The 25,469-nt window shown below is 45.5% G+C and overlaps 1 protein-coding gene across 3 annotated transcripts in view; it reads left to right on the forward strand.

Annotated features, from left to right (window-relative positions):
• The window catches only part of ASTN2 (astrotactin 2), a gene marked incomplete at its 5' end in the record, with an annotated part of 938,059 nt that overhangs the window by 551,374 nt on the left and 361,216 nt on the right, over nt 1-25,469 (forward strand). For all 3 annotated transcript variants that reach the window (XM_081237083.1, XM_081237081.1, XM_081237082.1), the window contains one exon: nt 13,419-13,569. In XM_081237083.1, the coding sequence (XP_081093209.1) occupies nt 13,419-13,569 (151 nt within the window). The remainder of the gene's footprint in view (nt 1-13,418; nt 13,570-25,469) is intronic.

Consider the following 25,469-nt stretch of genomic DNA (forward strand, 5'->3'; position numbering starts at 1 on the left):
ATCCTAAAGAAATCAGGAATCATTGTTTCAGGCTTTGCATACCTAACAAGTCTTGTAATTATGGATGATCAGCTGGCAATTACCTAGCGATTTCCACCACATAAAAACTCCATTCATTAAATTGTGCTACAGATAACCCTGATGCTTTTCAGTAAATGAATTAACTAGTGTTTAATTACCATAACTCACTATCCACTACTATATGTTTTGGCAAGTAGCTGATAGAGACAGGCTTTTCCTGCGTGGATTTTACATTTTATAGAGTAATTGTTTGTAGGCTGGTAGAGGTGCCTCGTGTTCTACACAAGCTGGAGTCTCTTGAAAAATTGCATGTTCTTTTAACCTGTCACTACCATGCAAGGGTAGTGCAGGGTACCAGCACCCCAGGTGCTGACTGAGAATAGCAGTAAGAGGGATTTTACAGTGGCTGGACTCTTGCTCGGTGCTGGACAACGTGTGGGTGCTTTAGGTGGTTTATCTCATTTCGTTGTCACCTCTGTCCTGAGAGGGAGGTGCTATAATCTCCATCTGACCAATCAGGAAGCCAAGATCAGAGACACCAAGTGACTCTCTTGAAGTCACACAATGAAGCTTCCAGGCAGAGCTGGGTTTCCGGCTCAGAGTCCTCTCACTGGCATCCCGAATGCTTTCTGATGTTTCAGATTATTCTCTTTTCACATTTCTTTTCTTCCTTTGTTCTAACAATGCTTGGAATGTTATTTCCTCCCTGCACCTGTATTTTGAATTGATTTTCTTACTTTATTGGATAGAATTGCATTCTCCAGGCTTCTTTTCCCTTCTCTGGCATGTTGTCTCCCCCACTCCCCACACACATTCCCCTCTAACACCTGTCCTGTCTTTCTTCTCGTTTCCTCCTCCTCCTCCTCATTGTCCTCCTCTTTCTTCAAGAGCCAATGTATTGCTACTCCCTCCAAGAATCCTTCCCCAACCAGCCCAGGAAGAATTCATTGCTTCCTTTTGGAGATCTCATGTTTTTTTGTGGGGTTTTTTTGTTGTTGTTGTTTTTTTGCGGTACGCGGGCCTCTCACTGTTGTGGCCTCTCCCGCTGCAGAGCACAGGCTCCAGACGTGCAGGCTCAGCAGCCATGGCTCACGGGCCCAGCCGCTCCGCGGCATGTGAGCTCTTCCCGGACTGGGGCACGAACCCGTGTCCCCTGCATCGGCAGGCGGACTCTCAACCACTGCGCCACCAGGGAAGCCCGATCTCATGTATTTTTATGCATCTGTGCTGTAAGTATTCACTCCACTTTATAAATCTTGTTGTCTCTGGCCACAGCCTATGCACTTCTTGAGAGTGGGGCTTTGTCTGGACACCTCTGAGTGCTGAATATCTAGCAGATGGCCTGGTACTCAGTGGGTGCCAGTGCATCCCTGTTGTGGTACATTCAGCAGCTCTTAAGTGTGAGTGGCTGCAAAAATCTTGTCTCACCCTAGAAGGTATAGAAGGGGGGCATTGAGGGGTAGCACTTGCCTCTTTGCACAAGGTGCATTGCCTCGTTTATTTCACAGCCCCCCAGGCACTGAGGGAACATTGCAATGATGCATTTGTAGAGGAGGAAGCTGAAGTTCAGAGAGGGAGGTCACTTGGGTGAGGACACGCCCTTAAGAGTTTAAAATTTTCTTTTTCTGGAGGCAAAGTCTGTCCCCCTTTCCCCACACCACATATGCCCCACCAGGAAGGAGTGATTTTCGTGTGATCGTAACTGAGTTTTAATTTCCTGTCTCTCCTTATCTGGACCCAAGCTTCTGGTTATATTCACAGATCGACAGATATTTAGGGAGAAGCTTTCTCTATCAGAGTCTAGGCAGAGGCTCTCAACCCAAGGTCTGGGCTGATGGTCCATGAAATCCCCTAATAATAAATTTTCAGTTTCACCAACTTCTCACTTAAATTTAGCATTTCCTTCTATTGCAGACATGGGTGTGTTAATAGCACCTGTGACTTTTTTGCCAAGATAAATCACATGTAGTTTTATATCATCTTGCGTTTTGTTTCATTTGTTGCAGATGTCTTAAAACATAGTTTATTCTCTTCACTACTTCCAATTTACGGTCATTATTACGTCTGTTCCTAGACCTTTTTATTTAACGTGTCAATAAAGAAGCATATATATCATTATATGCCAGCTGGCTTTTTAAAAAAATGTTTTGATAAATGGTTTCTTATGTAACGCTTTTTGTATTTGATCTTGTGCATTTAAAAACATTATTCTAAGATGTGGCCCATATGCTTCTCTAGACTGACAAAAGGGTTACAGGTTGAGTTAAGAATGCTTGTTTTCCCAGCTTGGAGTAGCTTTCAGGATTTCAGCCCGAAAAGCAGGCTATTGTCAGTAACAACCACGACAATAAAAGCGAGGGTATCCATGGAGTGGTTCACATACATTTTCATCCATTCACTCGCTCATTCGCCCATTCATTCATTCATCTGTCCAACAAAAATCTGGTACAATGTTCCAGGCACTGGACTGCAGTGAGCATGACAGAGCCCCTGCCTTCACGGAGCTTTTATTACCTCATGTCATCCTCACGTAACCTAGGAGTTAGGGGTTATTATCCATGATCCATACACGGGGAAACTGAGCTCAGAGAGACGGAGTGACCTGTCTTCTCAGCTAATAAGTGGCAGGGTCTGGGTTTCAGCCTAGGGCTTCTTCCTGGTAGCACAGTTGTATTTATTTCTCATTTCCCTGCTGACTGTGTACATCCCTTGATTTCCTTAGATGCAAAACAATGGAAATATTGGATATGATGGATACAATGGAAACCATGGCTAGTCTCTCTCCCTCCCTCCCTCCTTCTTACATTTCCACCTATCCTTCTTGGGAAGTCACATAAGGTTCCGAGAAATCTGAGCTGGAGGGACCCTTAGCAATCATCCCATCATTGTATAAATGTGGAAGTAGAGGCCCAGAGAGGGTAGAGGGTTACCTGGGGACACACAGCAGTACAAGGTAGAGCTAGACCCAGACCCCAGTCCTGCGACCTCCAGCCGGAGCCTTTCCTGCTGGAGGATGCAGCCCTGTTTACTCCCTTATGGTGGGCTCTCGTCTGCCCCTCTCAAGCAAGCCCCTCTGCCCTCCCAGGACACCAGGGTCTCCCACCATCGCCGGGCAAGAGGGCTTCTGGAGAACACGGCGCCTTTCTACGTCTCGGAGCCCACCTTAATGAGCTTCCCTATGAGATCAAGCCTCAGCATTGTCACTGAACCTTTTTGATTGCTTTCGAATATAATGATGGGATTTGCAAGGGGCAGGAGAAAGGGAGGGGGGCGGGTTGGCAAGGAGGAGGCTTTCTGTGAGTGAGCGGTCAACGCAGGGAGGAGGAGGTAGCTTTTTGCCAAAGAAGGGTGGCCTCAGAGATCAGATGGACTCCAGGGCCACTGTGTGTGTGCATGGGCCACACATTACCCCGGCACCCCTGGGGAAAGCCCAGATGTGACAGACCTCCTCCAGGCCACTGGCTGCTTTTGCGTCAGGGCCTGACACTCCCCGGGGAAATATGCCCCCCCGACACCCAACTCCCACCCCCAGTTCCCTAGGTTAGACTGTCCCCTCTGCCATATGCTCTCCTGGCATCCTGTATTTGGTAAGCATCTGTCATAATTTGTAATGATAGATATAGACACAGATGTAGATACAGATACAGGTATAGATACAGTGACAGGGACTTGCTGGGTGGCTGTGTTGCATTCACTGAGCTCTAAGTTCCAGGAGCACAAAGCCCATGTCTGTTTCGCTCGTTTCTCTATATTTAACCTCCAACCTCCGTGGTGGTGAGTGCTGGGTAAATATCTGTGACACGAACAAATGCATTTCCAAGATAGAGCAGCCCCTTCTGAAGGTGTCTGTAGGAGCCTGGTGATGGTGAGGGCCTCTCCATCTTCTGTCTCCTTGAGTCCTCACCACGGCCCTGGGAGCTGAATGTTATTGGCCCTATTTCACAGATGGCCAGTGGCCACACAGAATCATTTTCTCTTTGTCCCCAGGACCACACAGCTGATGCGCCGCATTCATCCCTCCTCCTCTTCCTTGCTTATTCAGTGAACAGCTGCCACCTACCCAGCACGCAGGGGGAAGCCAGTGAGGAGGGTCTCTGCACGCAGGAAGCTGGCAGGCTTCTCAAAGACACAGGCGCTCACAAGAAGCTCTGAGACCACTCAGCACAGCAATATGTATTCCTGGCCTAAACTAGTGCAAACCATACTTGCTAAAGGAAGGGGAATGATCAGGGTCCGCTGCAACACCAGTCCCAGCATCTCCAGGTGGGAAGGGATCCTTAGGAGGAAGGCAGGACCCTACTGGGATTGGAGACAAGACACACCAGAGCAGAGCCACGGTGTGTCACAGGGCAAGTCCCCTCACCTCTGTAAGCACCAGGTCCTGACCCGAGTGTGCGCATTTCTGTTTTAATCAACAAGATGGGGATAAGAATGGCACCATCCCATAGGGCTATAGCAAGCCCTACGAAATCAGATAGGGACTTCCCTGGTGGTCCAGCGGTTAAGACTCTGCGCTTCCAATGCAAGGGACACAGGTCCGATCCCTGTTCGGGGAACTAAGATCCCACATGCATGTGGCCAGAAGAAATAAAAATAAAAAGGAAATAATGAGATAACCCATGTTAAGTCAAGTTCTCAGGGTGTAAGTTCTCCATAGATAGTAGCCATTGTTGTGACTCTCACTATGATATTGTACTGCCCTCCCCCAGAAGCTTGACGTTCCTCCACCCCAATCCCAGAAAATGGCCATCCCTCCTCAGTTTGCATTCCTGCAGTGGCCACAGCAGCAGGACCTTGGGAGACAGTGTTCCCATTGCTCAGTAGCTCTGACTTTAAAAAAGCCCAAATCTGCTTCCCTGTGCCATATGCCAGCTCACCCTGGCCCGGAAGCCATCTACCAGCGAATCTTGATAAAGCAGATGCCACATGTCAGCCACTGTCTTAACACTGTTCCTAGCATGATCTTCAGCTGGTCTCGAAACCGCTTAATCCTCAAAACAGCGACTTCCTTCCTTCTTTCCTAAAACAGGGATGATCATATCATTTGCATCAGTGTGTTTTCATGCGGATTAGGAAGGCTGACACATGTCATGCTTGAAACATTTCCTGGCATATTATGAATGTTCAATAATCATGAACTATCATCACTGCTGTTGTTGTCATTGCCATGATGATTCTATAAAATCGTAGTCTGTGTCATTAGTCTAAATCAAAGCAGAATCTGCTTCTAGAACCCTTTGGTGGATGCGTGCAGCTCCCAGGGTGAAGGGAAGAATCGTCGAGCCCTGGCACATGGAACCTTGTCTAGCTTGTCTTCCAGCAGCCTCTGCCATACCCCATCTCCTCCTTGACACTAGCTTCCCTGAATTGCTTGAAGTTCCCCCAATCAGGGTATACCCTCTGCTACTTCTGTCTGGAATACCCTTATCTCATGCCACCCTCCTTCGTGTGGCTAATTCCTGCCCAGCCTTTCTGCCTCAGGTTCAATACTGCCTCCTCCAGAAAGCCTCGTCTGACCCCCCACTACCAAAGTCTGGGTGGATGCGGTGACCTCTTTATTGTCCTGTGGCCCCAGTTATGTCGTGAGGTTCATTGTTTTTGTTTTTCCCTTCCTCCTTAGCACACACTATGTCATATCTATCCCTATATCCCCCCTCCCCGCCAGGAACCAGCCCAGGGACAAATTAGGTATCAATGAAAAACTTAAAGTGAGTAAATGGATACTGTGAGGCCCCAGGTCTTCCTTTTTTCTCCTGCATTGAGCTCCTTACATTCTCAAGTCATGGCCTTTGCAATTTTGCAGGACAGTCAGATGATTCTAACGTTAGCTGGCTGTTGGGCACCTTCTGATAATAGTTTGCATATATTATCTGATTTATTTCCCTCGCTAACTCTGCCAGCTAGGTATTAATATCCCCATTTTTCAGACAAGAAAATGGAAGTTCAGGGTTTAAGGGTCTCACCCCAGGTCCCATGGTGAGTGAAGCTGGGGGACACCCCTGCCGCGTGTCACTGTTCTCCACAGCTGCTCCTGCCGCTGGGGCTGAGGGGCCTCCCTGAGCGCGACGCGGGGATGGGCAGGGTGGGAGGGCAGCTTCATCCCTGACAAGCCGTGTCCTCCGTGCCCTCCTCTCTGGGAGCTCAGGAAACAAGGCTGCCTGTTGTCATCAGAGAGTGATTAGTCTGCACCCGTGGGGGACTTGTCACTGTCTGGGCCCTGAGTCATCCATTAGCACCTGTCTGTGAGTGACACAGACCTTTCCTGGTGTTTATTAACAGGGGGCCGTGTCAGCATCTGTTCCCAGCCCCTCGCATGGGGCTCAGCTGACTTGGCCTGCCAAATGGAACCCAGGTGATGCATTCACACTTAAGGAATCAGCTAGTGAGGGATGGCAGCCTCACTCAGCCTGGTAGGGTCTGGCTGACTCTGTTTTGAAACCAGTATTATCAGAAAAAAAAAAAAAAAAAAAGAATTAGAGTGTCAGAACTGGAGAGATGCTTGGAAGCATCTTAGATGCAGAAATACAGGCAGAGTGAGACCAAAGGAGAGACATGATAATAACCAGTTCAGTACCGGGCATGCAGTCGGTGCTCAAATATTTGTTGAATGAATGAATGATAATGTATTTGCATTGGGTTTTTGAGTTTGTAAAACATGATCCCATGCATCTTGTCATTGCATCCTCACAATAATCCTACGTGGTTGGGAGCTAGAAAGATGCTGTTCCCATTTTGCAGATGAGAAGAGTGAGGTTCAGAAGAAACTTCATGGAGGACAGGGGTCCGCAGCCTGTTAGAAACCAGATCGTACAGCAGGAGGTGAGCGGCGGGCAGGCGAGCTAGCGGGCAAGCGAGCACAGCTTCATCTGCCGCTCCCCACCACTCCCCACCGCTCCCCATTGGTCGCATTATCACCTGAACCATTCCCCCGCCCCCCACCTCCCCGTCTGTGGAAAAATTGTCTTCCACAAAACCGGTCCCTGGTGCCAAAAAGGTTGGGGGGCTTCCCTGGTGGCGCAGTGGTTGAGAATCTGCCTACTAATGCAGGGGACACGGGTTTGAGCCCTGGTCTGGGAGGATCCCACATGCCGCGGAGCAACTAGGCCCGTGAGCCACAACTACTGAGCCTGCGCGTCTGGAGCCTGTGCTCCGCAACAAGAGAGGCCGCGATAGTGAGAGGCCCGCGCACCGCGATGAAGAGTGGGCCCCCGCTTGCTACAACTAGAGAAAGCCCTCGCACAGAAACGAAGACCCAACACAGAAAAATAAATTAATTAATTAATAAACTCCTACCCCCAACATCTTCTTAAAAAAAATAAAAAATAAATATTTATTAAAAAAAAAAAAACACGTTGGGGACTGCTGATGTAGGAGAAAGAATGTGGGTTCTGGAGTTGGACACACCTCAGTTCAAATCTAAACTCCAACACCGACCTGCAGGTTTTCCCATGTGAAACAGGAAATGGCAGTCCAGTCTGCTGTGTCTTTTTGTAAATACAATTTTATTGAAACATAGCCGTGCTCATTCACTGCATTTTGCATATTGTCATTGCATATTTTCTATGGCTGCTTGTGTTCTATAAAAAGCAGAATTGAGTAGTTGGGACAGAGACCATATGGCTTGCAAAGCCTAAGATATTGACTATGGATTTCTGTATAGAAAAGTCTGCCAACCTCTGTTCTGCCTGGGGTGTGTTAGGTACTTAATTAATGTTGGTCTTTTCTCCTCTCAGATGAAGGAGAAATGTCTTTACTGGGATCCTTTTTCTAAGACTTTATAGGCCTTGTAAATACCACAGTGTAACATGCAGAACCTGGAGTTGGAAGGTGTGGTGTGAGGAACTCTGGCGTTAGGAGCCAGAGACCAGGGTGTTAATCTCAGCTCTGTCCTACCGCCCTACTCAGCTTAAGGATGTGTCTCTGAGCCGTGAGTAGAGTGGGTTGAGTAGCATCCTCCCAAAACTCATGTCTACCCAGAACCTCAGAATGTGACCCCATTTGAAGATAGGGTCTTTGCAGATGTAATTAAAATAAGGTCATAATAGATTAGGCTGGGCATTAAATCCAATGGGTTGTGTCATTGTGAGCAGAGGAAAAGACACACAGACACAAGGAAGAAGGAAGAAGGCCATGTGACAATGGAGGCAGAGATTAGAGTGATGCAGCTACACGCCAAGGAACGCCAGGTGTTGCCAGGAGCCACAGGAAGCTGTGAATAGGCAAGGAATGATTCTCTCCTAGAGCCTATAGAGGAATCATGGCCTTGCTGACACCTTGATTTTGGACATCCAACCTTCAGAACTGTGAGAGAATACATTTCTGTTGTTTTAAGTCACCTGGTTTATAGCACTTGTTACGGCAGCTCTAGGAAACCAGTACACTGGTGTCCCCTTTTGTTCCAATTCAGATTGAGGCTACTGTGACATGTACATAGGCCAGGAGGCGGCACTGGGCAGTGTGCAAAGGTGGCACAGGCTCTGTTCTTCCAGTTCTTCCTCCCCTAAGACACAGAGGGATGGGTATAGACTTCTACCAGCTTTACAGTTAGGAGAGCTCTGACTTGCCCAAGGGCACAGAGCAGGTTGGACAAGCTCAGCGGTGGCCTGGAGAAAGCTCAGGACCTGACGTCAGGCAGACTTGCATGCAGACCCTGACCTCAACACTTCACATCCATGCGACCCAGGACAAGTGCCATCTCTCCCCAGTATCCCGTTCTCCAGCTGTACAAGGGGAGTAAAAATGTATACCTTAAGGCTATGGAGACAGCATGGGAAAGGAACCTAGCACAGTTCTCCCGTAGCAGGTGCTCAGGAAGTCATAGATGATGGATATGATGTTGGTGATGATGGTGATTTCTGGCAAAGCTAGGACTCTCACCCGGATCTCCCCATCACCCCAGCCCACCTCCACCTCCAGGGCTGTTCCCTCCATCCCTTTGTGCCCTGCTATTGGGGCAGCTCTGAACTCCAACAGACCCCCAATCCTGCACTCAGCAGCTGGGATGAGGGATTGAGTCCTGAGTTAAGAAAATGCCAGCGTCTGCCTTAGCTCCCTCTGTCACTTCCCAGACTGACACAATCACGGCTCTTAACTCAGTAACAGCCCCTGTGTCAGGGCTTTGTGTTTTAAATAATGTTCCCCTGGTATAACTGATGTTTATGCAGCATCAGTGCTTTCAAGAGCTAACAGCCTCCTTACTTGTATAGCCTGAGCTGTTGCCAGGTTGCCCTGGAAGGTGAAAATGTTGGCTTGTTTTTCTCCCCTCTTCCTTTGTTTCTCTCTGTTGTTCTGTCTCAGCTCTTTCCACTCATACAGTATCTTTCTCTTCACTTTCATTCTCTGTCTTTCTGTGTCTGTCTCCTTCCCCCCTCCCCTCCCTCCCTCCTCTCCACCTTCTCTGTACACTTCCACATTTGTTCTCCTTACCTTGGTATTTTCTCCTTTTTTAATCTCTGGGTCTTGCTCCTGTTTCTCCCTTGCTTTCTCCTGATCTAGCTCTGCATTTTTTCTCTCTTTACACCCTTTGTCTCCATCTTCCTCTCTTTTCATCTCCCTCTTTATGACACTCCTGGGTGTGTCTCTCTAACTCTCTCTCTCTCTCTCTCTCTCTCTCTCTCTCTCGCTCTCTCTGTGTATCTATCCACTTGTCAATTCATCCATCCTTCCATCTATCCATCCATCCACCTTCTTCTGGATGAGGGTGTTTCTGCCTCTCAGTTTCTCTTCTTTCTTTCTAGCACATTCTCTATATGTTTATCTCTTTTCTTGCTCTCACACTCTCTGAGATGGTCTCTCCCTCCGTCTTTATCTCCTTCCCTCACTTAGCACTTCTTCTCAGGGTATTAATATTTTAATAGCCTTAATGTCTTTCCAGGACCCTCAACCCTTTCCATGGTTCAAAAGTGGCGGATCTCCCAAGAGCTTCAGTCCAGGGACTGTTGATTCTCTTCCTCCATCCACCTGTTACCCTGACCTCAGTCTATACAAAGTTAGGAAGTGATGGATAAGCTTGCAGCTCTCTTCCTCACATATTCTTTTTTGTCCCTATACAACAGCCCTGAGCATGAAGAATTTGGGATGGGAACCCAGAGATGGGGGTAGGCAGGGGAGTGTCCTCTTTGGAGATACTCTTGGTAAAATTACTGATTGGTGGTGGTGGCATCCATGCCTTCTGGTGTGTTCTTTGTTTCACTTGAAAAACATTTACTTAACACAAGTTCTTACCAGGCCTTGTGCTGGGGGTTAAAGTGGAATGACTAAGTCATGAGCCTTTCACTCAAGAAGCTTATAGTCTCTTTGGGAAACCATAGAGTTGTTGATGAAGATCAGTAAGATAATAGATTTAAACAATGGACTCAAAGGGAAAAGGAATTAATTCTGCTTGGGGGAAGTAGAGAGGGTTTCACAGAGGAGGTCACAGTAAGCTTGGTGGAGGTAAGGACTTTGTCCAATGTCACTACTGCATCCCTAGTACCTAGAATGGTGCCTGGCACATAGTAAACACTCAATAAACATTTGTAATATATGAATGAATGAATGAATGAATGAATGAATTTGAATATGAACTTGAATTTGAATAATTTTTAAGGATTCTTAGGATTTTGCGGGGGAGAAAAGTTGGAGATGAGCATCCCAGGCAGTAAAGCATGGTTAAGGATTCAGAAAGGTAAAGGTACATACTGTACTCAGATCCCCGCTTCAGGGCTGACCCACCCATCCTCCAGAATGTGGCTGAGGCTCACAGCTCTGTCCCTCACTGGACACTGCCTTCAGCCACAGGGAACTGCCTCTCCCAAGGATACCCCCTTCCAGATGGCAGCCACACCAATGACTGGCTGATGTGGTGTTGCAGAGGCCTGGATCCCTTGCCTCCATTCAGGGTGTCCCTAAAGGGCCATCCGAGCTCCAGAGCTCCCCTCAGGACCAACTGAGGCTTCAGATCTACATGGCATCAACCACGTGCAGGACAGCCTCTCCCCTGCCCAATCCTGCCTTGCTCACTTCCTACAAGTATATCCCAGGAGGGCTCCTTGATAAACCTCGTATATGCAGTGTTCTGTTTCAGAGTCTGTTTTCAGTGAACCTGACCTAAGTGTGTGTGTTTAGGGAATGAGAAGAGACCTGTGGCTATCAAAGGGAGACTATGAAGGCAAGGTAAAATGTAGCCAGGCGGGTAGGCAGGAACCAGATTATGAAGGACCTTGAATGCCAATGAAACTAATTTAGATTTTCTTCTATAAGTAATGGAGAATTATTGACCCATGGGGTATCTAATTAGAGCGGGGACTTACTAAGTTCACTGGCAGTCAGTATGAAAGATGGGACAGAAGGGGGTAAGGCTGGAGTCAGGGAATAAGCTAGGAGACTGAAACCTGGAGCTCCAAGCCTGAGGAGAGAAAGGATGGGGGAAGGGATGAAGGATGGTCCAGAGACATCAGCAATAGTGCTCACTGGCCTCCTCGTACAACATGTACATGTACCAGCATCTCCCTGCTTCTAAAATCCCAGATTCCATGAGGCATACAACATGGAAGAATGTAGTGCCTCTTTTTACTGCCTGTAGTGTCCCTTTAATAATATCTCCTTCAGGGCTTCCCTGGTGGCACAGTGGTTGGGAATCCGCCTGCCGATGCAGGGGACGTGGGTTCGTGCCCCGGTCCGGAAAGATCCCACATGCCACGGAGCGGCCCGGCCCGTGAGCCATGGCCACTGAGCCTGCGCGTCCGGAGCCTGTGCTCTGCAACGGGAGAGGCCACAGCAGTGAGAGGCCCGCGTACCGCAAAAAAAAAAAAAAAAAAAAAAAAAAAAAAATCTCCTGCAAGTGTAGGCATCATAAATAATCCAGTGCTAGGATATTCCTTATTTGGGGCCCTTTTTCCAGAATCTTCCATTTGTATCTCTCATGTAATAGAATGTTGGCAGATCCATGGATTACGGTAGCTAGTCTAGTCTCCTGTGAACGTCATTTGGGAGGAGTCATGCGTTTGCCTAGAATCTTATCACCTTTACAAGAGCTGATGCTACCATTATTGATGGTGTGATTTGTATGCAACAGTCTGAAAACTAAAGTTCTAGGGAACGAGGGTCAGACAGTTCTGTGTTTGTATCTTGGCTCTGCTGTTTATAGGCTGTGTAATAATTTGGGGTAAGCCCCATACCTCCCATAGCTTCAATTTATATACACAACGTTGGAATAATAGGAATTTTGCAGAGTTGTCATGGGGAGGTCTGGACTCTGTAAAAAATGTAGAATGCAAGTTAAGAGTTGTGTAGTGGGAAGAACTTTCTCTTTGGACTCAGATGGAGCTTGGCACGGACTTTAGTTCTGCCACAGTACAGGCTTGGTGACCTTCAACAAAACACTTCACCTTTCTTTTTTTTTATTTTTTAAATGAAGTACAGTTGATTTACAATATTGTGTTAGTTTCAGGTGTACAACAAAGTGATTCAATGATATACATTTTTTTTCAGATTCTTGTCCATTGTATGTTATTACAAGTTATTGAATATAGTCTCCTGTGCTCTACAGTAAATCCTTGTTGTTAATCTGTTTTATATATAGTAGTGTGTATCTGTTAATCCCATTCTGCTAATTTTTCCCTCCCTCCCTTTCCCCTTTGGTAACCGTAAGTTTGTTTTCCATGTCTGTGAGTCTGTTTCAGTTTTGTGAATAAGTTCATTTGTATTTTTTTAGATTCCACATGTAAATGATATCATATACTATTTGTCTTTCTCTGTCTGACTTGCTTCACTTAGTATGATAATCCCTAGGTCCATCTGTGTTGCTGCAAATAGCACTATTTCATTCCTTTTTATGGCTGAGTAATATTCCATTGTATACATGTACCACTTCTTCTTTATCCATTCCTCTGTTGATGGACACTTAGGTTGCTTCCATGTCTTGGCTTTGTAAATGATACTTCACCTTTCTGAGCCACAGTTCACTTATTGGTAAAATGGAAATCTCATGCCTACTTTCCAAAATTATGAGGATTAATGAAATAAAGGGTACCAAGTTCCAAATATATTCCTCTTTATCAAAACTAGACAACCATCGGAAATTCCATGGTGGTCCAGTTGTTAGGACTCGGCACTTTCACTACTGGGGCTGGGGTTCGATCCCTGGTCAAGGAGCTAAGATCCCACAAGCCGTGAGGTGCAGCCAAAAAAAATACAACAACAAAAAACTAGACAACCATCATGTCATATGATGATATACCTATTGAATTTGTTTCTTTTTGTTTTTCTTTACTTCTTATTTTTTAAATATGTATTTCATTTTCTTCATTGTAAGTATAATAAATGATGATCTCAAAAGTAATAAATGCACATTAAAATTATTTTTAACCCAATGATACAGATGTCTCTGAAATTTAACCATCTCCTTTCTCTCCAAGGGAAGAAGCCATGCTGTCCACATACTTTGAAACCATCAATGACCTGCTGTCCTCCTTTGGGCCCGTCCGTGACTGCTCTCGGAACAATGGGGGCTGTACTCGAAACTTCAAGTGTGTGTCTGACCGCCAGGTGGACTCCTCAGGATGTGTGGTAAGTGCCATTGGCCTATGAACATGGTGCTGGCCCAGGTGCCAAGGCTACATGCTGGAGGCCCCTCCCTGTGAGAGGCAGCTGGTCAAGGAAGATCATGCTACTCATAGCACCTACCTCTGTGGCCTTCAGCACACCAGGCTGCCTTGGTTTCCTCATCTGCAAAGCGGGATAATTAAACTTACCTCCTGGAAGTGTTGGAGGAATGAAATGAGATATTAGAGCTTAGTACCCAATAGGAAGGTCCTTGAGAGCTCCTGGCCTCTGGCTCACCAATGTCCCAGGCCCTGCCCCTGCCCTGCCCCACCGGTACAAGATCCACCAATCCGCTGCAAGCTCTTAATTGGATTAAGGGTCTGAGGGTGTGGTCACTCTCAATCCCCAGGTAGAACAATGAACACCTTTGAAGGAATTCTGTTTACAAATCTCCAGAAACACCTCTGGATAGGATCATGTATAAAGATTCTCAGAATGGAAGTGAGTTGGGGCCTTAGCCCTCCCCAGGGTATTCACACTGGGGTTTGGCCCTCCAGGAAGCTTACAGTCCATTTGAGAGTGAGGTAGGGCCTGCCTTATTTCTGTGTGCTCAGTGGGGAGCATGTCACCTGTGCAGAAGAGAAGTTTCAGCTGAGACCTAAGGTTTGTAGAAGGCTTCCTGGAGAAGTTGGTGTCTTAACTGGCTTCAAAAGATGGGTCAACGTACGTTAGGAAAAGAGTGGGGATGGCCAAGGCAAAGCCATGGGGGGGGGTGGCCTTGTTTGCATGGAGCTTTAATATCAAATGTGGGATAAGGACACAGAAGAAGATATGTGAGGATCATTGTTGCTTATAGAAGAGGGTCCTTAACTGGATGATTTGTTTTATAGGAATGACCAAGGGTGCTTGTTTAAAATGCACATTCCAGGTTCCACACTAGAAATTTTGATTCTATAGACAGGTTTCTGTCCCAGGAATCTGAATTTGTAACAATGTAATGAGTGTGTCTATGTGTGAGACATGGGAGTGTGTTGGAAGCACACGTGGGAAACAGTGTCCTACAAGCTGAACACCTTAGCCGGGTATTCAGTGCCTTCTTTTTTTTTTTTTTTTTTTTTTTAAACTCAAAATATGATGCTATAATTAATTAGGAAATGCAAAATAATAAGAGATGCTGAATAACCAGAATTACAAGGATAATATAAAAATAGCATAAGCTGAAACAGATCATATATTCATACATAGCTTGCTCCAACAATTCATTCTGTTTGATTTATTTTTATAAGTCCAAAATCGTTAAAAATTAGCCCACGTATAAACCTTTTTACAGTTATTAAAAGTGACTTTAAATTATTAATACAAATTTAGTGGTTGGGATGGTATAATTGTTTTATTATCTTCTTCTAATTTTTATTATATTGTTTTATATTGCAAAAATCATAGTTAAAAAAGAAAAAACTCAATAGAAATAAGAATTAAAAATAATCTATAGGGGCTTCCCTGGTGGCGCAGTGGTTGAGAGTCCGCCTGCCGGTGCAGGGGACACGGGTTCGTGCCCCGGTCCGGGAGGATCCCGCATGCCGCGGAGCGGCTGGGCCCGTGAGCCACGGCCGCTGAGCCTGCGCGTCCGGAGCCTGTGCTCCGCAATAAGAGAGGCCACGGCATTGAGAGGCCCACGTACCGCAAAAAAAAAAAAAAAAAAAAAAATAATAATAATCTATAGTATCCATGAAAGATAATGAAAAATCCTTTCTTGATCTGGCCCCTTTCCAACCTCGCCCTCACTTTACTTCACTCTCCACTAGAGCCAAATGGAGCTAATTCGTTGTTGTTCCTGAATACACTTGCCACCGATGTGGGAAGCAGAGTGACTTTCCAAGGTCTCACCACAAGGTGGCAGGATGGAGGCCCAAGAACATGTCTCCAATACTCTCAGTTTAGAGCCACTTTGGGCTGCTTTCCTGAGGAGCTGAGAAGAGACGGCAACAGAGAACCTTGGCAAGAAGGCTGGTCTGGGTGAAGTGGGCTTACGCCCTGCCTTGGTCATCGGCGAGCTTTCAAATCTGTGCTGACCTCATTAGCCTCAGTTTCTTAATCTTTCCAAGAGAGCAATAGCTCTTGAACTCACAGGTTTTCTGAAAAACCAAAGAATGTAACTGGAAATTATTTGAGATGTACCCAGTGCCATTTGTGTGTGATATGATGAAAGCCACAGCTACTGATATATTTATGTAGGGGATACGATATGATACTTGGGGCCACAACAATTCAAGAGCACCGTGTATTTCGTTTCCTATGGTGCTTCTACAGCTGAAGTTTATTTATTTTCTGCTCCATCCATTGGCAGTGGAAGCGTAATTCTAGTCAGTTTAGGGGTGCTGGCCTCCTGCCACTTCCTGAATGGCTAAGTTCAAGGGCACTGAGGTACTTGTAAGGCATGGGAGTGAGGGGATGCTGGATGCTGGACCCTCACCTCTCAACTCTAGTACCTGCTATCTCATCTGGCCCTTGTCCATCACTCTCCTTCCTTTTTGGCATAAGCCAGGACCTCCCTGTTCCACCTGATTTACAGGTGCATGGTCCATCCTGGCATCTGCTGCCGGTTCTCTTCATCCCCACCACTTGTCATTGGAAGCCATCTGGTTTTAACCACTAGATAGTTTACCCACCCTTTTGAGGAAATGAGGAATGTCCAGCAGCTCTTCTACACAACCCTCAGGACATGAGGGTCTGAGGGGAGCTGGCCGAAACCCTCTTGATCCAGACAGACTATGAAGGCATTTGTAGATGGCAGCTTTCATGTCAGGACAGAGTACTCGACCACATTTACCATCCACTGGACACTATCTGGCAGGTGAGACACAGACCCCCCTTTGCCTTCAGATCCTTCAAACCCACCTGATTTTCTACAGCCCTCGTCCTTTCCAACCACCCATGTCATTAGCCTGGTGGGAATAGAGACAGGGTCTCTTTAACAAGGTCATCTTGCTTGACTTCCACCATTGCTCTCTTCCCCCCAGATCAAGTAGTCTTTATGGGTGGGAGGGAAGCCACTTCTCTAACAGATCACAGATTCTTCCTATTATTACTATTAGCATTATTCCTTCTAATTAGACCTCAACTTCTGAAACCCAAGATTAAAAAAAAAAAAAATTTCCTTCTCTTGCTTGGTGTTCTGATTCTGCTGTGCTAATCTGCTCCTGGGCTAATGGGTCCTCAGGCCTGCAGCTGCCCAAATTGGGGAGGGTCCTAGGATGTGTGGTAGGCAGAGTAATGGACCCCCAAGGATGTCCACATTCTACTGCCTAGAACCTGTGAATATGTTACCTTCCATGACAAAGGAGAATTCAGTTCACATATGGATTTAGTTGCTAATAAGCTGAATTTTGAAGAGAAAGATTATCTTGAGTTATCAGGATGAGCCCAATGCAACCAAAGTCCTTAAATATGGAAGAGGGAGGAAGCAGAGAAATTCAGAGCGATGCCGCATTGCTGGCTTTGAAGACGGAGGAAGGGGGTTATAAGTTAAGGAAAGTCTCTAGAAGTTGGATGAGGCAAGGAAATGGATTCCCCCCTCCCCGCCCCGTCAACTAGAGCCTCTAGAAAAGGAATGTAGCTTTGTTGAGACCTTGAATTTAGCCCACTAAGCTTTTTTTCTACTTCTAACCTGTAGCACTGCAAGATAAATTTGTGTTTCTTAAACTGCCATGTTCACGGTAATTTGTTACAAGAGCAGTAGAACACTAATGCAGGTGAGCAATAATATGGGAAGGGAGGTTGATCCTGGAGATAATATATAAAAAATTATCCTGGGGCTTCCCTGGTGGCGCAGTGGTTGAGAGTCCGCCTGCCGATGCAGGGGACACGGGTTCGTGCCCCGGTCTGGGAAGATCCCACATGCTGCAGAGCGGCTGGGCCCGTGAGCCATGGCCGCTGAGCCCGTGCGTCCGGAGCCTGTGCTCCGCAACAGGAGAGGCCACAACAATGAGAGGCCCGCGTACCGCAAAAAAAAAAAAAAAAAATTATCCTGTTATTTTGATTTTTAATTATTCCAGGGAGACCCTCACCTCTTGACCAGGGATAGAGAAAGTAAAAGTTAATGAAGCATCAAAAGAGGGAGGGAGGGAGTCTTGTGTTCCCCTTCAATGTGCTAAAGAGTAAAGAATAAAAGTTATCTATTAGAAGTGGTCTAAATGTGACAAGCATAATGATGTCAGCAATGCACAGCTTGAAAAGTAAGCTATGGTTCCATTTATCTGTGTGGCAGTATAAACATTGCAAAATTCTAATCAAGATAGAGGGCAAAACCAAAGAAAACCGTAAGCACTTAATCATGATACCCTGTGGAGGATGTGCCCACCGTCTCTTGAGTAGCTGCTGCCCCCTGAAGCATTTCACTGCCGCTGTTCCCTTGTGTTATCTTGGTTTTCCCAGCTCCAGAAGGAAACTTTTATTGGACTCAACCCCAGACAATCTGGTGATCAAAACGTATCCTCCTCAGCCCCTTTAGAAATGTCAATTCACAGCTCACCGTCAGTGTTCCAATTTTCTGTTATTGTGTAATAAACCTAATTTGCAGCAACAGGGATGGACCTAGAAATCATCATGCTGAGTGAAGTAGGTCAGACAGAGAAAGACAAATATCATATGGTATTATTTATATGTGGAATCTAAAGAAATGATACAAATGAACTTATTTACAAAACAGAAACAGACTCACAGACTTAGCAAAAAAACTTATGGTTACCAGAGGGGAAAGGTGGGGCAGGGGAGGGATAAATTAGGAGTTTGGGATTAACATATACACACCACTATATACAAAATAGATGATCAACAAGGATCTACTGTATAGCACAGGGAACTCTACTCAATATTCTGTAATAAACTAAATGGGAAAAAATCTGGAAAACTATATATATATATCATATATATCACATATATATGTCATATATATATCATATATATGTCATATATCATATATATGCCATATCTATATCATATATATGTCATATATGTATCATATATATGTCATATATATGTGAATATCACTTTGCTGTACACCTGAAGATAACACACTATAAATCAAATATACTCCGATATAAAATAAAAATTAAAAAAAGAAGTTCTATTGAGCAATGGTTATCTAGAACACAGTTTATAGTTCTCATTTTTTAAAAATATGGCTGTATGAAGATCATACCTGATTTTTACAGAATGTTAGTAATTTGAAAAATTAATTACATTAAGAAAAGAATGAGTTAAAAAAAAAAACTCTGGCTTAAAACAACTAGTTTGTTTTGCTCACAGTGTTGTGGGTCAGGAATATACGAAGGGCTCAGCCGGGTGATTTGTCTCTGGTCCATGGCAGGTAGTGTATCTAGCTGGAGGATTTGCTTTCCAGAGGACCCCTTCACTTAGATGTCTGGTTCTGGGGCTAGTGTGGCTTACAGTTGATCCTGACTCTGTTAGACCTCAGCTGGGTCCGTCTCTAGAGCACTAGCCCATGGTGTCTCCATTTGGCTTGGGCTTCTCATGCCGTGGAGGCTGGATTTGCAAAGGAAATATCCCAAGATCAAGTGCTCCAAGAGCCTAGGCAGAAGCTGTACGTCTTCTTGGCACCTAGTCTCAGAAGTTCCAGGACATCATTTCTACCACAATCTATTGGTCAGACAGGTCATTGATTTCAGCTCAGATTCAAGGGAAATGAACTGGACTTCACTTGTCCATGAAAGGAGTAGCCAAGAATGTGTGGCCATCTTTAATCTACCCATTTTCCTGCAGCTTGGACTCACAGACCAGGAAGGGACCCTGGAGATCTTCTAACCAAGCCAGCACCTCTCCCACTATACAGACAGAAAAACAAAGGGCTAGAAAGATGTGGGAGTCGCTCAAGTTCATGTAGGGAAGCAGTGATAGAATCAAGATTTGATCACAGAACTCCTTCCATGCAGTTGTACCTTCCTAGGTCATGGTCTTTTAGCATCATCGTTGCCACTGTAGCAGTCCAAATATTGACTTGGCAACACTGTATCCAGCACTGTGAATGTAACAGAGGATACAAGAACAACAGCCCTGCCTTGTTTTATAAGCTAGTTCAGAAGGCAAGATGGACTTCGGCAGGGCTGCAGCGTGACCTTGAACAGGTCACTTTGTATCTCTGCACAAGAATATGCGTCAGGGCTGATATGAACACCAGAAGGAAGGGAGGAGATGTGGGAGAAAACCAGCACTCATTGAGCACCTACTGTGTGCCATTTCACTTATGTTCATGGCAGTTCAATGCTTATAACCACCCCCCTAGATGGGTATTATTGTATCCATTTTACAAAAGAGAAAAACTAGTACTGTAAGAGCAACCATCCTCACAGTGACTGCGTGCCAGACATGATTCTAAGTGATTTGCTTATTGTAACCAATTTAATTCTCACAGCCATCCTATGAGCTAGGTTTTATGATTATCTTCACTTTACACATGAGAAAAATGAAACTGTCTGGTTGGGAACGGGAGTATGGGGAAGAGCACAAAGGAGTGTGGGGGAAAAAGGGCAGTGCTAGGAGCCTTCACAGAAATTTAGGACTGAAAGAGGTACAGAGATTTATACACTTGCTGGACCCTATAGAGTGATGGTGTCTTTTAGGAGGTGTGTCTAATGTCAGTTTCCAGCCCTGCCTCTGAAGTCCAGACCAGTCCCACTGAACCCCACCCCCTGCAAGTCACCCAGCCACATTCCCACTTCCTCTTTTCCCTCTTTTTTTTTTTTTTTTTTTCCCCACTTTGACCTAAAAAGCCATCTGACCTCCCAGGTATTAGGAAGGACCAGAAGACCCCTGATTGCCCTTGAAATGCTGAGAGGTGACAAAAAAACGCTGCCTTTTAAAAAGCCAAGTTGAGTAAAGTTACAAATTTTCATTTATTATAGATCAGGCCCCTCTTTGGCACCACTCAGAGGGAAGCACAGACTGACATCTGGCTCAGTTAGGGAGAGGGAGGCTGCTTCTTTCCATTCCTCATGTTTTCCCCTTTCAGTGACTCAACTGGACTGTAATGAAAGGAAACAAAACTCCAGAAGAGCGGGGAGCACAAGTAAGGGGAATCAGAAGAGTGAGAAGTCACTTTGAAGCACAGCCCAGGCCCTGCTGACTGGGAAGCCCAGCCCAGTGTGCCTGGCTTCCTGCCCTTCTGTATGGGCAGAGCAGGGCTGAGCCTGGTGGGGTCTGGGCCCTGCCAAGTGGGTCTTCTTCCCCAGAAATGGACTCTCCATCCCTGCAGGTCAGCGACAGGGGGTGTGATGGATTCATGGTGCAAGCAGGATAGTTTTTGCCAGGGTCCAAAATAGGAGGAATGATGCTCGTCACATTTTTCTTATTAAACGTCTTCATAAATATGCAGTCAAGAGGCAAAGCATCTTTATGCAGACTCTTTCAGAGATGCTTGGTCTGGGAAGCAGGATTTAAAGGGTGAAGCATCTTTTATATGGTATCCTCATCAAAGTGCCTTCTGCTCAAACAGGTCCATAGACAGATAATTTTCTTTTCTTTTCTTTTTTTTTGTTTGACAAATCATTTTATTATTGTTTGTCTCAACAATATACACTGCCCAGAAAGTACCACATGTGTATGTGGTTTGGTGCGTGTAAAGAACCTCTTCTTTAATGGCTTCAAGGAGATACTTGCCTTTTTTTTAATCAGTTTTATTAGTTATCTGTTTTATACATATTAGTGTATACATGTCAATCCCACTCTCCCAATTCATCCCACCACCACTGCCTCCCACCGCTTTCCCCCCTTTGTGTCCATATGTTTGTTCTCTACATCTGTGTCTCTATTTCTCCCTTGCAAACTGGTTCATCTGTAACATTTTTCTAGATTCCACATATATGCATTAATATATGATATTTGTTTTTCTCTTTCTGACTTACTTCACTGTGTGTGACAGTCTCTAGGTCCATCCACATCTCTACAAATGACCCAATTTTGTTCCTTTTTATGGCTGAGTAATATTCTGTTGTATATATGTACTACATCTTCTTTATCCAGACAGAGAATTTTCTATATGCACCTTTATCAGTAATACTAGTACCGATGGCATTAATTAATAAAGAAATCATTGCTATCAAATATATCAATAATGGTCTCACTGATGGAGATGCATCTAGAGAGTGTTTGAGTGCTGATTATGGACCAGGCCCTGGGATAAGTGCTTAAAATGCATCATCACAGTGAATCCTCATAGCTGCCTGATGAGATGGGCATGATTACTACTCCTGTCTTGTCCATGGGAAAAGGGATTCAGAAAGCATGAGAAATTTGACCAGAGCATAAATTCAAACCCAGGTCTATCTAAATCCAGAGCTACTCTCTTACCTCATCAGATGCAATTTCCAGAGGCTGAGGATAGTTCCCCAAGGATAAAGCAAATGTCCCCATGTCAGGGACCATACAAGGAGGAGACACTTCCTTCTCCCCACGCTCCGTCAATGTCCAGGGTTCCTTCTTCCTGGTCTGTATGCAGGAGATCTGGAGGGAGAAAAAGGGAGTATTGGGAAAAGGGAGAGTCAGTGAAGGAAATTTCCAAAGAAGGAAATTGGAACTATGCCTCTTGACTCAGTGCCTGTACACAAGGCTCAGACTTTGGGAGGTGAAAAGGAAGGGTGTTCTCTTTCAGTTGGGAGCTGTGCTTTTGCATCTTTTCTTTGTGAACTTCAAATAAAGCCCTCCTCCCTTCTACATATGGGGGTGAGGGGGGTGCAGTTTGGGGTTTCCAAGATTATAATGTGTGGCATTCTCTTAAATCCTATGCACCCTTTTATGACATTAAACATTATTCCTCCCATGACATTTGAAGCTGTCTCTATTTTTTCCCCCTCATTTTATTTATCTGGGACCCAGATTTGCTGGGTCTGATGGTATTTCTGGTAAGCTGGCTTTATTGTGTGGAAGTCATTATCTGTTGAAGTCAAGGAACAGCCCCCGCCCTTCCAAAGTGATGGGTTTTACCCTTTGCTTCCCAGAAGGATGGTGCAGAGGAAAAGAGCCCCAAATTGGAGGCAGGGGATAGAAGCTTCAGTCCTGGTTCTGCCACCTGTTGGCTGCAAGCTGGAATAAAGCCCTCAGGAAGGCGGTGGCCATCTGTGTGGACCGCATGCTGGACCCAGAGAGGAAGCTTGGGACCAGCCTGGGGAGGGCCCGAGGAATTGCTAAGGGCCCTGAAATCTCATGCCATATGTTCCCAGAGGGCAGTGATTCTAGCATTGGAAAGATCTGAGGGCAGGGACAGGCAGCATGGGGTGGAGGCCAGGCTTTAACTCATTGGCTGGTGGGGAAAACAAACATACAGTGAGAGGGATGGTGGCGGGGGTGGGGGATCTCCATCCCTTTGCTTCCCTTTTGTAAGCATCTCTGGAGTCATCATTGACATTTTAATTGTGTTTCATGCACCTGCATCAAACACCTTTTCACCTTAGGAAGGTACCACAAGAGAGAAGGTATTTCCTCCTACCATCACCTCTGCCTTCAGGAGGTCACAGTTTCTGGCATCAGAGAAACCTGGGCCCCAAGCTTGCTCTGTCACTCACTAGCCGTGTGACCTTGGGACAGATTACTTAAGGCCTCTGAGTCTTGGGTTCCTGTTGAGTAAAATGGGATAATAATACCTGGCAAAGCTGCTATTAAGACTCACTGAGATAATGCATACACAGTGGGCCAGCACCTGGCTCTAAGTAGGCATGAAGCATCATCACTATTATTTTTATTATCTGATGTTTCACGCAGGGATGATGAGGGTGGTGGTGGCAGTGATGACGCGAGCTCAAATTGTCTGAGTGCTTGCTACGTCCAGAGCCCCTGACATGGTCTCCTTCTTGTCCCTTTTCTTATAGGTGGGAGCACTGAGGCAGGGAGAACATAAATAGCTCAGGCTCCCACAGCTCTTAAATTCGAGAGCAGAGGATTTCAGCCAGGCATCCTGACGCCAGAACTCTCGTCCTTAACCGAGGCAGATTCTTCATAAACATCATTTGTAGTGGTTGCCTGATTGCTGTGGACAGGAATCTTCCAGCATTTACTTTTGTCTTATTGTTGGACGTTTGGAGTGTTCCAACTTTATTATAAACAATGTGCTCTGAGCATCTTTGGGCAGAAGGCTCCTTCTGTGTTTTATTTTTTTCAAATACATTTCTAGAAGTCTGTAAGGGCGGTTTCAAATTGCGTTCTTGCTCCATGATTTTGGTGAAGGTATGGGATGGATTAAAATAAAGAGGAGGCGCTGTCTTGGGTTTTCCAACCTTTTCCTGTTTTGGGTGCCTGTTTTTGTTCTGTATGCAACTCAAGGGTGTTGGGCCGAATGGGCCCTTGAAGAAGGGAGTGATAGAATAAAAGTAATACTTTAGGAAGTAGAGCCTGGTGAATTGTGCAAAAATGCATGTGGAAGAGTCCCAAAGCAGAGAAATGGTGCAGAGAAGAGTAAATGACGCAGCAGGGCTGTCATCTTGTTGAGGACATAAGGGGGTTCTGAGGCAGTGACTGCAAAGTTCTGAGTGGCCATGCTGAGTGCTTGTGAGGAAGGATTCCATAGCTGTTGGCATGCTGATAATTAGACAGCTTTTTCTTAGCTCTGAAATGGAAACCTTTAATAATTGTGTTTGTCTTAATTATAGTAATAGAATTCAGGCATTTTTCAGGTATTTTACCCCATCCAGTTTTCAATCTTCTTTTTATTTTTTTTAGTTTTCTTTTAAGTAACTCATGCTCATTGTAAAATCAAATAAAACCAATTCAAACACTGATGAAATGTATAAAGAAAAAAAAAAGCAAGGTCCTCTTTATCACTTACTTTAGAGATAACTGTGCCACACTTTGGGCTATATATATATATATATATATCTTCCTATACATTTTCCCCCATGCATATGCAAATATAAATAAGAATTTATACGTGTAAGTTTTTAAATGGAAGTGTAAAAAGTATACAGTCGTGTCCTTTTGAGGTAACTTTATATGTCAGAACTGCATGTCTTTACATATGCTTTTCAAAGAGCATTTCCCTTTCTCCTTTTTAACTGGCTCCCTAACTTGACCTTAACCATATGTAAACCCTTTTCCTTATGTCAAAACTTAATATGAGTGGGCTTCCCTGGTGGCACAGTGGTTGAGAGTCCACCTGCCGATGCAGCGGACGCGGGTTCGTGCCCCGGTCCGGGAAGATCCCACATGCTGCGGAGCAGCTGGGCCCGTGAGCCATGGCCGCTGAGCCTGCGCGTCCGGAGCCTGTGCTCCGCGGAGGCCCGCGTACCGCAAAAAAAAAAAAAAATTAATATGAGCAAACTGAGGCCAGAAAACATAAGAGCAATACTTGGCTTCAACCCAGGTGTCCTGAACTCCAATCTAGGACCCTCTCTTCCACACATGTAGTATCCTTCTTTTATTTTTTTTTTTTTTCTTTCTTTATTTATTTATTTATTTTTCTTTTTGCGGTATGCGGGCCTCTCACTGTTGTGGCCTCTCCCGTTGCGGAGCACAGGCTCCGGATGCGCAGGCCCAGCGGCCATGGCTCACGGGCCCAGCCGCTCCGCGGCATATGGGATCCTCCCAGACCGGGGCACGAACCCGTATCCCCTGCATCGGCAGGCGGACTCTCAACCACTGCGCCACCAGGGAGGCCCACCTTCTTTTATTTTTTATCATCATTCTTTTATCTTTTATCATGGGTCTTGGGATAAGTGGATGAGAAATGATGTCGTCATCATTATTGTTGTTAATTTGAAAAGCTATCTTATTTTTCCTGTATTCTCCAGCTTCTTCCTGAACCCTGCCTTCATAAGTCTTCCCCCACCAGCCCAGATAGTCTTGGAGACCGTAGAAGTTGTCCAGGGATGGCAAACTGTTTGGAGCACAGGAAAAATAATAACTGGACTCCTGCCACCAGC

The sequence above is a fragment of the Mesoplodon bidens genome (assembly GCF_964165515.1).
Source record: "Mesoplodon bidens genome assembly, chromosome: 6".
NCBI classification, from domain to species: domain Eukaryota; kingdom Metazoa; phylum Chordata; class Mammalia; order Artiodactyla; family Ziphiidae; genus Mesoplodon; species Mesoplodon bidens.